Source organism: Mirounga leonina, unplaced genomic scaffold (genome assembly GCF_011800145.1).
Source record: "Mirounga leonina isolate KUSES-001 unplaced genomic scaffold, KU_Mleo_1.0 Mir_200, whole genome shotgun sequence".
NCBI classification, from domain to species: Eukaryota; Metazoa; Chordata; class Mammalia; order Carnivora; family Phocidae; genus Mirounga; species Mirounga leonina.
The window spans coordinates 3,398,433-3,412,227 of record NW_023270503.1 but is presented as its reverse complement, the minus strand read 5'-3'; the positions used below and the strand labels follow the sequence as shown (position 1 = coordinate 3,412,227).

The 13,795-nt window shown below is 39.1% G+C and overlaps 1 protein-coding gene across 1 annotated transcript in view; it reads right to left on the bottom strand.

The window, feature by feature from the left end:
• BLMH (bleomycin hydrolase) overlaps window positions 1–12,406 on the bottom strand; it is a 47,701-nt gene extending 35,295 nt beyond the window's left edge. Inside the window, exons 1-6 of the mRNA XM_035027649.1 lie at window positions 12,170–12,406; window positions 11,657–11,854; window positions 7,987–8,096; window positions 7,153–7,294; window positions 6,461–6,549; window positions 4,894–4,986 (exon numbers count right to left, since the gene is read on the bottom strand). Coding sequence (XP_034883540.1) covers window positions 4,894–4,986; window positions 6,461–6,549; window positions 7,153–7,294; window positions 7,987–8,096; window positions 11,657–11,854; window positions 12,170–12,182 — 645 coding nt within the window. The 5' untranslated portion in view covers window positions 12,183–12,406. The remainder of the gene's footprint in view (window positions 1–4,893; window positions 4,987–6,460; window positions 6,550–7,152; window positions 7,295–7,986; window positions 8,097–11,656; window positions 11,855–12,169) is intronic.
• Between the last annotated feature and the right edge of the window lie 1,389 nt (window positions 12,407–13,795).

Sequence of the window (13,795 nt, the reverse complement as noted above, 5' to 3'; positions counted from 1 at the left end):
GCTAAAAAGAAAAATGTGACTTCAGATCCAATGAAGACATTTAAATGATAGTTCACAAAGTTAAGGAATAAAGGTCTTCATTACATTTGGTTTTCATGACAGATAATGATGTATAATGTATTTAGGGTTGTAAGCAAACATGATACACAATTTATCTCCACTTTAACTAAGGATTTTATATTGTTTAGAGATATGAAATTTTCATTCCTGAAGGAATTCAACTAACTTTCAGCTCCAGAATACTTAAAGGAGACTGCCTGAATTTAAATATTTAGTTCATATTACTTCAGAATTTTAACTATTAAAGAGAGCCTTTGGTTTAAGTACTTACTGATTTTTCCTGATTATATCTCTTTAGTAAAAAGGGAAAATAATAGGTGAACATTATCTCTTTCCTTCAAGAACCTTGAAGAACTAACCTGAGGTTAGTTCCTTATTCAGTGTCAGAGATGTCCTCCAAGGCTATTAAAAGAATAATTCCCTTTTCTCTTCCAGAATCCAAAAGAGAAGACCATACAGAAAACGTTATTTCTTCACAGCAGTGGATCTTAACCAGAATCATCTGAGAAGCTTTTAAAAGTACAGATGCCTTAATTGGACAGATGCTAAAACAAAATTAGCCAGGAAAACAGTAAGAGAAGAATGAAATAGAACTAGCTTCACAAATACTACAACATTATAAGTAGCTCCAGCAACTAAAATAGAGTTATTGGCAAATGAATAAACTAACAGAACAAAATTGAAAGCCCAGAGGCTTTAGAATGATAAAAATGACATCAAATTAAGGGGTAGAGAGAGGATGGAGAGGAAAAAATGTGGGTAAACAGGGTAACCTTTGGGGGAAAAAAGTTAGATCCAAACCTCATACTCTATGTCAGGAGAAATTTTAAATGGATTAGAGATTCAAATATAAAAATCAAAACACAGCAAGTATTAGAAGAAAAATGGAAGAATTCTTTCATAATTAGAGAAAAGCCTTTCTAATTAAAAAACTATAAAAGATTTCAAATTTGACTATATATAAGTAAAAAATTCTGCATGGCAAAAAAAAAAAAAAGCATATCATACATAGATAAACAACAGACTAAGAAAAAAATGCAATTTATATCAAAAAGGGCTAAGGGGTAAGGAGTACCTAGAAATTATAAAAGAAAAGAAAAACAAGTTAAAGATATGAATAGACAGTTCACAGAAATGATGCTCAGACCCACTCAAAGTAAGAAAATATAAATTAAAACTACAATGAGATACTTTACCTATCAGATTGTTTATCTTTCAACTGTTTACCTATCAGATTAGTAAGTATCCGGTTGTTTGATAAATATATTGCCTTGATAAAACTAACGGGGCGGGGGGGTGGGGTGGGAGGGAAGATTCTATCAGATATTGTTGCTGATCAGAGTATAAACTGGTATAATCCCCAAAGAAGATAATTTGGCATTACATATTGAAATTACAAATGAGTATTTTCTCTGACTCACAAATTCTACTTCTTTGGGGCACCTGGTTGGCTCAGTCGGTAAAATATGCAACTCTTGATCTCGGGGTCATGAGTTCAAGCCCACACTGGGTGTAGTAAAGCTTACTTTAAAAAAAATTCTACTTTGGGGCACCTAGGTGGCTCAGTTGGTTAAGTGTCCAACTCTTGATCTCAGCTCAGGTCTTGATCTCAGGGTTGTGAGTTCAAGCCCTGCACTGGGCTCCATGCAGCCTACTTAAAAAAAAAAAAAAATTCTACTTCTAGAAACGTACCTACAAGTATATAAGCATATATGCAAAATGATGTATGTACAAGATTTTTTACTATATTTTTAATAGAAGCTTGAAAATAATCATAATGTCCATTACTAAGGACCAAATAAATCAGTTATGGTATATTCATACACAGAATTCTACGCAAATATTTTTTAAAATGCAGAAACTCTTTATGTATCAATATAGAAAGGTTACCAAGACATATTAAGTTAAAAAAAAAAAAAACCACTATGCAGAACAATATGAGTAATATACTAACATCTCTTTAGAAAAAGGAGGAGAAAAATAATATAAATTCATATTGGATTGTAAAAAAAAAAGGTTTCTGGAGGGATAACTAACAACTAACATAATAACAAACTAATAAAACTGGGGGTACATGAGAACTAGAAGGATGGAGAACAGGACGGGAAGACTTTTCACTGTATACTTCTTATATTTTTGATATTTAGAAAATGTTTTTTATTCAAAGATGTCTTTAAAATAAAAAATAAAAATACAGATAATTAGGCTCTGGTCTCAGGGAAGCTGATCTTGCACATCTGGAGCAAGCCTAGGCCTATATTCCTGAGAGCCACTGCTATAGAATTTCTTAAGCAAATCACAATGGCTTCCTATCTCTTCTCACGACCTTGGTAAATATTGTTTCTAGTCTTTGTTTTGTGTTTTGTTTTTAACAGTTTTGAGAGAATACATTAATAATCCCAAGGAGATCTGGAGGCTAAAAAAGAGTAGACGCACCGAGAAAACACTGCAATAGAGGTGACTACATGTTTCCAAAATGGATCTGTCTGGTCTGTCATCGCAACAAGCAACCTGCACTTCTCTAAATAATGCCTTTAGTACAAACACATTTCATTCAAAGCTATCTGAGCTTCATGGCTGTTGATTTAGTCATTATTTTGATGTGCCTACAAGTCTAGGCAAATCATAGGTACTAATTTGTGGCTTTAAAACTATAGCTAGACTCTTCATTACCAAAGAGTCAGGATTAATAAAGAGGGGTTTAGGGGACTGTAAAAATCTAAAGACCTACCACACAGAATTCTGTAGTCAACAGTTTAGGCAGAATCATTAGGTAAATAATCTTATAAAACATCCATACTCAGGACTCAGTAAGGTGGTGTTTTACTATTTTTCCGAGGTAGGAGCAGGGAAGGAAAAATGTATGAAATATATCTGCCCTAATTTCTATCAGCTAATCCCAGGGTCAGGACATGGATCTTAGATCCATTTGACCCATTTGAAAGATCATTAAAACAAACAACAGAAGCCAACAGGATGCTTATGATTTGCAAGAAATATTATCTAGGCTCTTTTCCATAACTCTTTACAGAACTTTCATTCTTACTACACCCTACCATTTTACTATAATCATAAATGAAGGCAAATTATGCAGGAAATACGGCCTCAACAAGAGAGATTATTCCAAGCTGGAAGGAAGAGAACTAACACTTACTGGACAACTGCTATGTGCTATGGGTGACAAAAGCTCTCCCAGCCAACTTACACCATACCTTGCATTCTTCTATTTAATTCCTTATTTGATCTCCACAAAAATCCAATGAGGAATATATTTTAAATCCCAAACTGAATCTCAGACCAGTTAAGCATATTACCCCAAATCAAAGAGCTGTAAGTGATAAAGCCAAAACTGAAATCCATGTCTAACTCCAAAGACTATTTTTTTCTACTACACTCAGATACCTTTCCTAAATAGGAATCCTTAGAAGAAAGAGGCAGATATGAGATAATTTAAATGCATTAGGAAAATGAAACCCCTGCATTCAATCCACTCAATGAATATTCAAGAAATAGGGTCGCCTGGATGGCTCAGTCAATAAAGTGTCCTACTCTTGGTTTTAGCTCAGGCCATGTCAGGCTTGTGAGATTGAGCCCCATGTCGGGAGAGATTCTCTCTCAAATAAATAAATAAATCTTAAAAAAAAGAAACGAAACAGCTACTGTGTTAAGCACTGGGCTAGACACATTATAATTGAACAGACCTGAGAGCTTAAGGAACCTGTCCCAGGTCACACACCTGTTAAATAATGAGAAGACTAGAACTCAGTCTGACTCCAGGGACCATGCTCTCAACTACACTTTATTGGCTCTCTGAAATTCAAAGGAAAACACGAGTGAAGCATTAGGTTTGTCCATAGCAGTGAAAAAGTTAGGTCATTTTAATTCCATACAAACAGTTTTGAAAGGAAACTGTTAGTTGACTGGTTCCTAGTAATGGGCCCACTGGATGAAAAAGGGAAATGCTTTTTCTTTTCTCAAAGTAATTCATAGTTTTATACATATTCATCTATATTATGTATAGTCTTAAGTAATAAAGATTAACTACCTTGATAATAGCTATTACCACCTAACATTTGTTTAATGCTTTTTATGTTTTCCAAAATGTTTTTACATAATTTTAAGTGACATAACCATCAATAGCTTCCCATCTTTATTCCTACAAAATAAAGCCAAGAGTCCTGGCCACTGCCCAAGCTCTGCCTTTCTAGCTTTATTTGCTACCAATCACACACAAGATGTTATGTTTCAGCTACACTATTCTCTAAGGATTCTACCTTTGTTCATGCCACTGTACATGCAATTCCCTTTGTCTGGAATGGTCTTCCCAATTATCCATCTGATAAATTCCTATTGCTTTTTAAGAGCTGGTTCAAATATCTTCCCTACAAAACCTTCAGCTCATTGAATTAGTTACTCCCTCCTCTGGAGGGAATCCTAGAGGACTAAAAAATCCTTTTTTACAAACCTGTGACACAGGATTTACCATAACTATTCATGTGTTTCTTTTTCCAAGAGATCGAATACTTTGTAGAGACTATGTCTTTCTCTTTTTTGTATCCCTAGTGCCAAAGTCCTAGCAGGTATTCAATATTCATGAAATGAATAAAAGAATGAATTATACAGAACATTAAATTGAGAATCAGAAGATGTTAAATGCAAGTCCCATACTAAAATACAAAGTTTACACCTCAGTTTTTTCAGCTGTAAAGTAAGTAATTTTCAATTCAATTCTACATTTACTGCAATGACTACGCTTCCTAATCAGTTTAACCGATGGAAATATTTTGAGAGCTCTTTAGAACAATCACAAAAAATCCAAATAATTGTTGTTACCTCCTCCATCATGACATCTTGTGTGGCTGAGATTTCTCCTTTGGTCGCTCCACTGTGTACCAGGTTCCGTAGTCGTATACAGAATTCTCTCAACTACGACAGAAACTTATTCAGTACTCCAAATAGTTAACCCAACTTCAACTGTAAACGAGCCTGGTAGACCACTCCTAGTTCTTTTGAAGTATAACTAAGCCAAGATCCAGGGCAAAGTTCATAAAAACATGTATGTTTTTCCCCAACCAGTCCACTTACACACATAGCTAAAAATTTTCCATAAAGGGAAAAAACATGGCTTACTCCCAAAGAATTCTAGATGGAACTGTTCCTGTTCTGCAACTGATGATACCCTCTGGGATAGTATGTGCCTGGCTATGGGGAAAACGTCTGATTCCGTAACGCCTGTCACCCCTAGGAAAAGCAGGAAACTTAAGATGACTACGCCACTAAGTCACTCGAGTAGATTTTTATTTAGAATTTTACTGGTTGTTCACTTCTCCTCCTTTACCAAATAATTATAACAATGGCTATGCCAACCCTATAGTTTTCATTTTTGTTGTTTTCAATTTTGAAAGTACCTAAGATAAAGGAAAGTCTTAAATCTAACCAAGTGCTCTAAAAAGGATCTTGCTCTCCTCTAAAATGAAATCCAAAGATATACTATTAAGGATCTTTTAACTTGTGGATAAGAATTCTGAGTTTCCTGGGTGAAAAATAACCTACTTCTAATATTAGGGAAACACATCTATAGTTGATTTTAAAATGTAATCTTTCTCCCAGGGGTGACAAATCCAATTTCAGCCTTGTAGATCAAGAGAGCAGATTCTGGCAACTCCCAGTACTCAAAAAAGATGTCTGGCTGGTAGAGCAGCATCCCTATAAGATTTATAACCCTCCTTGGGGGTGCCTGGCTGGCTTAGTCAGTAGAGGATGCAACTCTAGATCTTGGGTTTGTGAGTTCAAGCTCCACACTGGGTGTAGAGTTTACTCAAAAAAATAAATTAATTAATTAAAAAATATATATATATATATACACACATATATATATATCCTGCCTTGGGAAAATGGGTTATGTAGAGAAAGAGAATGATTCACTAAGATAACTGAAGCAATAAAAAGCAGTTCAGTGACCACAACAAATCTTTAGTGGGTGGATAAACTACACTGATGTGGTCTGGGGATGCCTCAGAACTCTGCATACTCTTTAAGGAAGTCTCACAAATAGTTCTCTCTGGTTTTACTAGAACATAAAGCTCTCCCAGCCAACTTCCACTAGAATCCAATGGGCTTACGGCCCATTTTAAGCATGGGACTCTCTTTCCTCAGAACCCATAAGAAAACATTTAAATCAATAGAAATAAAAGTAGAAGGTTTTTAAAAAGAAAAAAACCTCTAATCTCAATTATTTTTAAAGTTAATACGTAGCTACATTGCCTTTGATAGACACTGAGTAGCTACCTTGTACATAAACTGTGTATACTGAAATGCCCAGGAATCCCCCTGGAAAATTAGTTAAGAGTTTTAAGATAAGTATACTAAATTCAATCCCACCCTGCTCCATATGTTGCACCTTGTGATTCAGAATATCATTCATCCTTCTGGTTGCCTCTGTCGTATAAGATTCAGGGAAGCACTTCTTAGGGACGACACCATATTTTTCTAAAAGAAAACACATTTTGGTGTTCAATAAGGTAAAAGCATACTCCAGCACTAGAAACTGTGGCAAAAATAGCTATTGCTTTAAAGAACAGGCCGTATTTTGCTGGTCTAAGTCAGAAAACTTAACAACCTTATGCTTCATATTAATAAACAGGTCATTTAATCTGTATATTTATCAATATATCTAAGAGTGAATTCCGTTCTTTTTATCTATAATACTTTGTAAAGTGCTCAGCATGATGAAGTTTTCCCAAAAGACACTTTTTTGGACGAGGATATTTTTAAACAGTTGCAGTTTCAATATGTGTCTTGATTACATTAATGGAAAAGAGATAAGCTTTTTCATAGAAAGTTAGTTCTATTTAATACAACCGCTTCTTCTCCAACCAACTCTTCACAGTAGCTATCTCCTTACCTCTCATTTAAGAAAGGTACTTAAAAGGTGAGAGTGTGAGATAAAGGTTCTTAGAGCTAACTGTATACCCTTCTGGGAGACTAATTCTACTCACTCGGTACATAACCACCAAAGAAATGGCCCATGCCCAACTACAAAGCCTTGCTTGAGCATGCTGAGTTTCAGTTCCATTACAGAAAGGCTCTTACCAACAATATTGACAAGCATATCCCATTGTCCACCATCATTTGCAGGATTCATAAGCAAATACTGCACCAGTCTACCATCCTCAGGCTCCTTTTTCTGGGCTGTGTCCACAAAAGCATTTAAGAAGAAATAACAACGTTCAACCTAGATAAGAGAAGTTAAATAAAATTAAAGGGACAGAGAGCTAATACTTTTATTGGCATTAGCAACACAACAGGAGTCTTGGGCCTACCACAGACCCACCATAGTAGGTATTTTTAAACTAAAGTTGCTAATTAAATATCAGTATCTGGCTTCCTAAGAATATTTAAAGTTTCTTCTTCTATTTCTATAGATACATTCCAGTAGTTTATCCAAAACAATGCACTGATTTTGAAACAAAATCTGATATTTAGAGTCTTAATCAGTAAACATTTAATGAACACTTATATGATGTACATTTTAAAAACTAAAAAATGAAATAAAATTATTTACTGTTTTTCAAACAAGTACTACCCAGAGATGGGAAATTAGGTCCTAGAAAGACCAAGTAACCTAAATAAAGATGGTAAAAGGAATAATTATTAAAAACAAAATAAAAAATTTTAAATAAGTTAAGAAACAAAGATGCAGTAGGTGAGTCAGTAAGTAGACTTATTCCATTGCAAAAAGTAGCCACCTACCAACCAAAAGCAGTTCTGCCTTTGAAGAGTCAACCTTTGATACTTTGGAAATCAGAATAAGTGGTGTCCCGCCTATAATGGAAAGCAAACTACAACTGGAAAAGCAAGAAGTGAAGAGATCGTCCCTACCAAGGTTGATACTGAAACGATAATCTTGCAAGATCAGTCCCCTACCTTGTCCCAAAAAAAGAGATAAGATTGACTAAACTCAAATTCTTCAATATTTAATTTTTTCATGAATGGAAGTCTCATAACATTCAGACAAGAAAAGATCCAGCATCGCCCTGAAACAAGAAAGCAAACCAAGAAATTAGACTGAGTGTTCACATAGATTACATTGACCTATCCCTGTTTCCCAAAACTGAATGCATGACAAGATCTTGAACAATTTAAAACTAAATCAGAAAGAACAGAAAGATTAAAACAACAACAAAACAAGAAAGGTAGGACTTAGTATTTGAAATATATATGCAAAGGCTTAATATCCTTAACATATGAAAAAAACTTTTTACATATCATTTAAAGAATCCAATACAAATCACCTAAGAAAATCACATTAGAAAAAGAAATATTGCTAGAAAGACATGAGCAGAGATCATGAATAGATAATTTAATGGCCAAAAAAATTACAAATGGCAAAGAAACATTTTTTGAAGTTCATCATAAGACACCTGTTAGATGGGGATACATTATTTTTTAACTGATTATGCCCAGTATTGGGATGGATTTGGGAAATAGCATTATTATACAGTCTGGATAGAGGTCTAAACAGGTACAAAAGATGTGAGAGCAATTTGGCAATATATGACAAAAGCTTTAAAAAGACCCTACCCTTTAATCTGGAAGATATAGTGTATGCTTCAACATAAGATGACCCTAATATAAGTCATTCCCCATTCTCCCATAGAGAATTCAAAAGAAAAAGTTGTTGGGATGCCTGGCTGGCTCAATCAGTAGAGAATGAGATTCTTGATCTCAAGGTTGTAAGTTCCAGCCCCACATTGGGTGTAGAGATCACTTAAAAAATTAAATCTTTAGGGGCGCCTGGGTGGCTTAGTTGGTTAGGCATCCGACTCTTGATTTTGGCTCAGGCCATGATCTCACTGTGAGACAGCCCCACATTGAGCTCTGCACTGGGTGTGGAGCCTGCTTGGGGTTCTCGCTCTCCCTCTGCCCCCCCATGGCCCCCCTCTCCCGCACACAGGTGCACTCTCTCTCTCTCAAAAATAAATAAAATAAAATCGTTAGAAAAAAAAAGAAAAAGTTTTTTAGCTAACTGGATCATACAGGCATTGAAAAATATAGATTAAATAGTAAACGTCCACCTACAACATTTAGTAATTTAAATACATAGATATTTAAAATCATGTTAACATTAATAAATTGATACAGCATTGTTTTTTCCACTTTCACATATGTCATTTTCACAGATTCACTCTTCACTTGCATCTTGGTATCAGTGCTTTTGCCATCATTAGACCCACTCTTACAATCAGAACACATCATCTTTCTTCCATCTAGTATGTTTGAGTCACAGCAATGTTTCGAATTCATGCATGATGCTGATGCTGTCCCTGAAAACTGTATCCCAGTGTCAATTTTACAATCATATTCTTCACTTGTCGAGTAAGCAGATAATCACAAACTCTACAATGTCACCATCACCTGTACTGATTTAAGTGATCTTTAGCCTATTTATAATGATACCCAACATTTCCATGTGAGGTCCTGTCCTATGAATATACTATGTTCAAATTTTTCACCTTTTTAAAAAACTGATTCAATCAAATGATCTCTGTAAACATCCCAAACTAGCACAGATTGAGGTCATTTCAGAGTAAAGTGCTTGCCAAATTGTATTTTACTTCAAAATGAATTAACCAAGAGTGCTCATTATGAGGATCTTTGTAGGCCTCAAACAAAGGGTAACTCTCTCTTTCCTAAAGGAAAATTCAGAGGGAAAAACCTTGACTTTTATTTCGGCATAACTTCCTTACTGCTATGAACTTATGTTCATGCTATATGGGTAAGTGAAAAAGGCAGATAGGTTACCTAACAATACGTAAGGTATCCACCTATATTAAACACACACACACACACACACACACAGAATAAAGACCTGACAGAAAAAAATATATACTGTTGGTATTTTGCAAATATTCTACATTGAAGAACAGTAATTTTGTGGGGCACCTGGTGGCTCAGTCAGTTAGGTGGCTGCCTCTTGATTTTGACTCAGGTCATGATCTCAGGGTCCTGGGATCGAGCCCACGGTAGGCTCCACACTCAAAGGGGAGTCTGCTTGAGGATTCTCTCTCCCTCTCCTTCTCCCCTCCCCCTGCCTGTGAGCCCCCAGAAATAAATAAATCTTTTTAAAAAAAAATAACAATTTTGTAACAAGAAAAAACAATTAAAAATAAGTGGTTTTTGAAAGTCACTAATGACTGAGCTCATCTCTACCTTGGGTTTGTCTGGATGCCACCTCTCTCATATAAATTATTTCCCGGTAAAGAAAATCTGGATGAACTGTTAATGTGAAAACTACACCAAAATAAACTCCATAGCTCATGTGCTATTTGTATCTGTTGTAAATAAAAGTGATACTACAGAATATATAAGACCTGATCTATTCCAGAGGCACATTTCCAGGCTTTTCCCTAAGAGGTCACTGCAATCTGACTGTGTAGGACCACTGTGACATTACTAACTGGATCATTTGTAGCCTGACAGTCCACACTATCCCAAGCACTTCCTGCTATGGCAAAACAGTAATTATGGCAAAGTCATAGCTTTTTTTCCCTTAACATTTAAAAATCAATTTTATTGAGGTATAATTTACATACAATAAAATATATCCATATGAAATGTACACTTTGAATTCTGACTGGCTCTCAGCAAGGACTGATTGCTTTCTGTCAAAATAGACTGGGAGTAGGGCACCTGGGTGGCTCCGTCGGTTAAGTGTCTGACTTCAGCTCAGGTCATGATCCAAGGGTTCTGGGATTGAGCCCCACACTGCACGCCCTGCTGAGTGGGGAGTCTGCGTCCCCCTCTCCCACTCCCCCCGCTTGTGTTCTCTCTCTCAAATAAATAAAATATTTTTTAAAAAATAGACTGGGAGTAGTTTTTAAATGGATACACTTTAAAAAGTTCTTTTAGTACAATTTTGATATAAGAATAACCAGTTTGCACCAGTGTCAGAAAAACAGCTACAGTGAAAGATTGGTTATCCAGGAATCTTTCACTGTAGCTGTTTTTCTGACAGCGGTGCTAGACACCAAAACAAGAGCTCTTGACCAGTAAGGCATGAGAACTGAGTATTTTTCTATATTACAAACTGGTCTATTAGCAGGAAGTGAGCCCATTAGCATATCTGCTCAAACTGCAACCAAAAAGCCTACTTAAAAATAACATTTGATGATATTTTGATACAATTAAATGGTGTCTTTTCCACAGCGTGTATGGCCTTCAGGGCAAGAACATCTTGGGGAGTTTCTAGAGCATGAGCATTTTTGCATGGTTCATTTTGTACCAAGAACACATATCTCCAAGACACCAGGCTACCGTCACCTAACTTCAGGACAGAATATAGTGAACTACATTCAAACAGATGACCCTGGACTTGACACTTAAGTGCTCAAAGCAGATACACTATCAAGGCACAGAGGACCAAAACAAGTCCCAAGGTAATGCCCTTGGACCTGCCTTTCCCTGTGCCTGTTCTCTGGAAATTTACTTCAAGTTCCTTCAACACAAACTTCTACTCAAGACCACTCTTAAGACATCAAAATGGGGCACTGTCAGGAAGGTCAAGAGAAGTGCGCAAGGAGCTGGAAGACCTCACCTGAGCTCTTCTGGTTGGTGACTGGCTTGCCTTCCTGAGTCACAGCGTGCTGGAACACATGCTGAGCACCCTGCACCGTGGCCCTCTTCAAGCAGATGTCCAGCAGGTCGTGGGTGGTCCCGACATTCTGGGCAAGTACGAACTGAGGGTCGGAATTCAGTTTCTGAATCAGAGCAGCTACCTTCTCCGAATTCAGTCCTGTTGGAAGACCAAATGGTATTTGTAACACCAGAAGGAGGCTGAAGAGGGCTGATCCGAGACTCCCACTGCTTGGCTCTAACTTCGGGAGACCGAGCAGCCGGAGCTGACCCCTGCGGCGGCGAAGCGCTTGACCGGCGACCTCCCGCAAGCGCCGTCTCCCTCCAAACCGGCTCCAGCCCGCCCACAAAGCTCCATTCCCGCCATCGCCCCCGGTCCCAGGCCCGGTTCCCCCCGCCGCCGGGCCTCCGGGGCCCAGCCGAGCACCCCCGAGAGGACCCGGTAGGGCCTCGGCGGGGAAGAGCGGCGCCTCACCCGCGTTGTTCATGGTGGCCACACCGCCCGGCTGGGGAACGGTAGTTTCGGGGTTCTCAGTGGGGAGCACCGGGGTTACACCGCAGCTCGCTGCCTCAGAGGCCGGACCCGCCGCTCGCGGCCCGAGCGCCGGAAAGGGGGAACCGGCTCGGTGGCGGCGGAGGGCTGAGGCCCGGGGAAACGGGGTCCGCGGAGGGACAAAACTCCCCCTCGCGTTGCTGAGTCAGCGCCGTGTGGGCTGGCCCCGCCCGGGGGAGGGCCGACCGGGCGGGCTCACCGCGCGCCGCCGCCCGCCCGCGCCCCCTCCCCACCTCCGCGCCGGCCGCCTGGCCCGCCGGGCCGCCGCTTCCGAGCTGCCGGGTGGCCGAGCGGTTCCGCGCCGGGCCCAGAGCCCGAATACTCTGGCCTTGGGGACTGGACCCAGCGAGCCCTTCCAGGAGCCTAAAGGACGTTCGAGGCAGTGGGCGGAGCTGACGGGCTGCATTATTAAGCGTGGCTTAGGATGGGTTGATCGACACACACACACACACACGCTTAGGAAGGGTTGATTGTCTCTCACACACACGCTTAGGATGGGTTGATCGACACACACACACACACACGCGTAGGAAGGGTTGATTGTCTCTCTCACACACACGCTTAGGATGGGTTGATCCACACACACACACACACACACACACACTTCCCAAAGGCTCTTCCTATGGGCATCCTTCGCTGACCATTCACTGCATTTTCGATGGCAACTTGTTGCTTGGATTCCAGTCAGAACCAAGTTCCTGTATTTGAGGGAGAATTGGAACCAAGCTCTTTCGCACCCACTCAGAAGCTACTACCACGGTTCTACAAATACACATCTGCTCATTTCAAGGAAACTACCCATTCTGGGCTTCACGGAGTCAGCGAGCGTTTCCTGCTTAGCCCAGCATGTACTGTGGGCTTAACTAAGGGGAATGACGGAGGTCAGTCCGACGCATCAACACTGTATTGCCTGCAAATGAGCACCCCTATCCTGTCCACGGGCTTTTAGGATGAGTCAGTTGTTTTAGAAGGTTTTGACATTTCGAAGCCCTTTTTTTATATTGTTTTTCGTGCTCTGAAATCTCAACCTTTAATGAGATGTTGGGATGGGGCCCACAGATGATAAAGCAAATACAAATACATCTGCCTTATTGAAAACCCTTTCTGCAACTCAGAACAATGAGAGTCTATTGTGGAACCCGGAACCTAGGTCCTAGATTGAAAATCATCGCTGGTTCTAAGGTACCCCATTATCTGGAAAATTCCACACTCAGAAACTAGTTATTTGAGAAAGCACAATCTCTATGTCTCTACAGAGACCTAGCCAAAGTTTGGGGATATGACATAACTATCTCCAACAGGGCTCATCTACTGTCCTATTTTGAGATTTTTTTTTAAGATTTTATTTATTTATTTGAGAGTGAGAGAGCATGAGCAGGATGAGGGGCAGACGGAGAAGCAGACTTCTGGCTGAGCAGGGAGCCGATTGCAGGACTCCATCCTGGGACTCCAGGATCATGACCTGAGTCGAAGGCAGATGCTTAACCAACTGAGCCACCCAGGTGCCCTCTATTTTGAGATTCTTCTGATGTCTGAAGAAAAGGAACA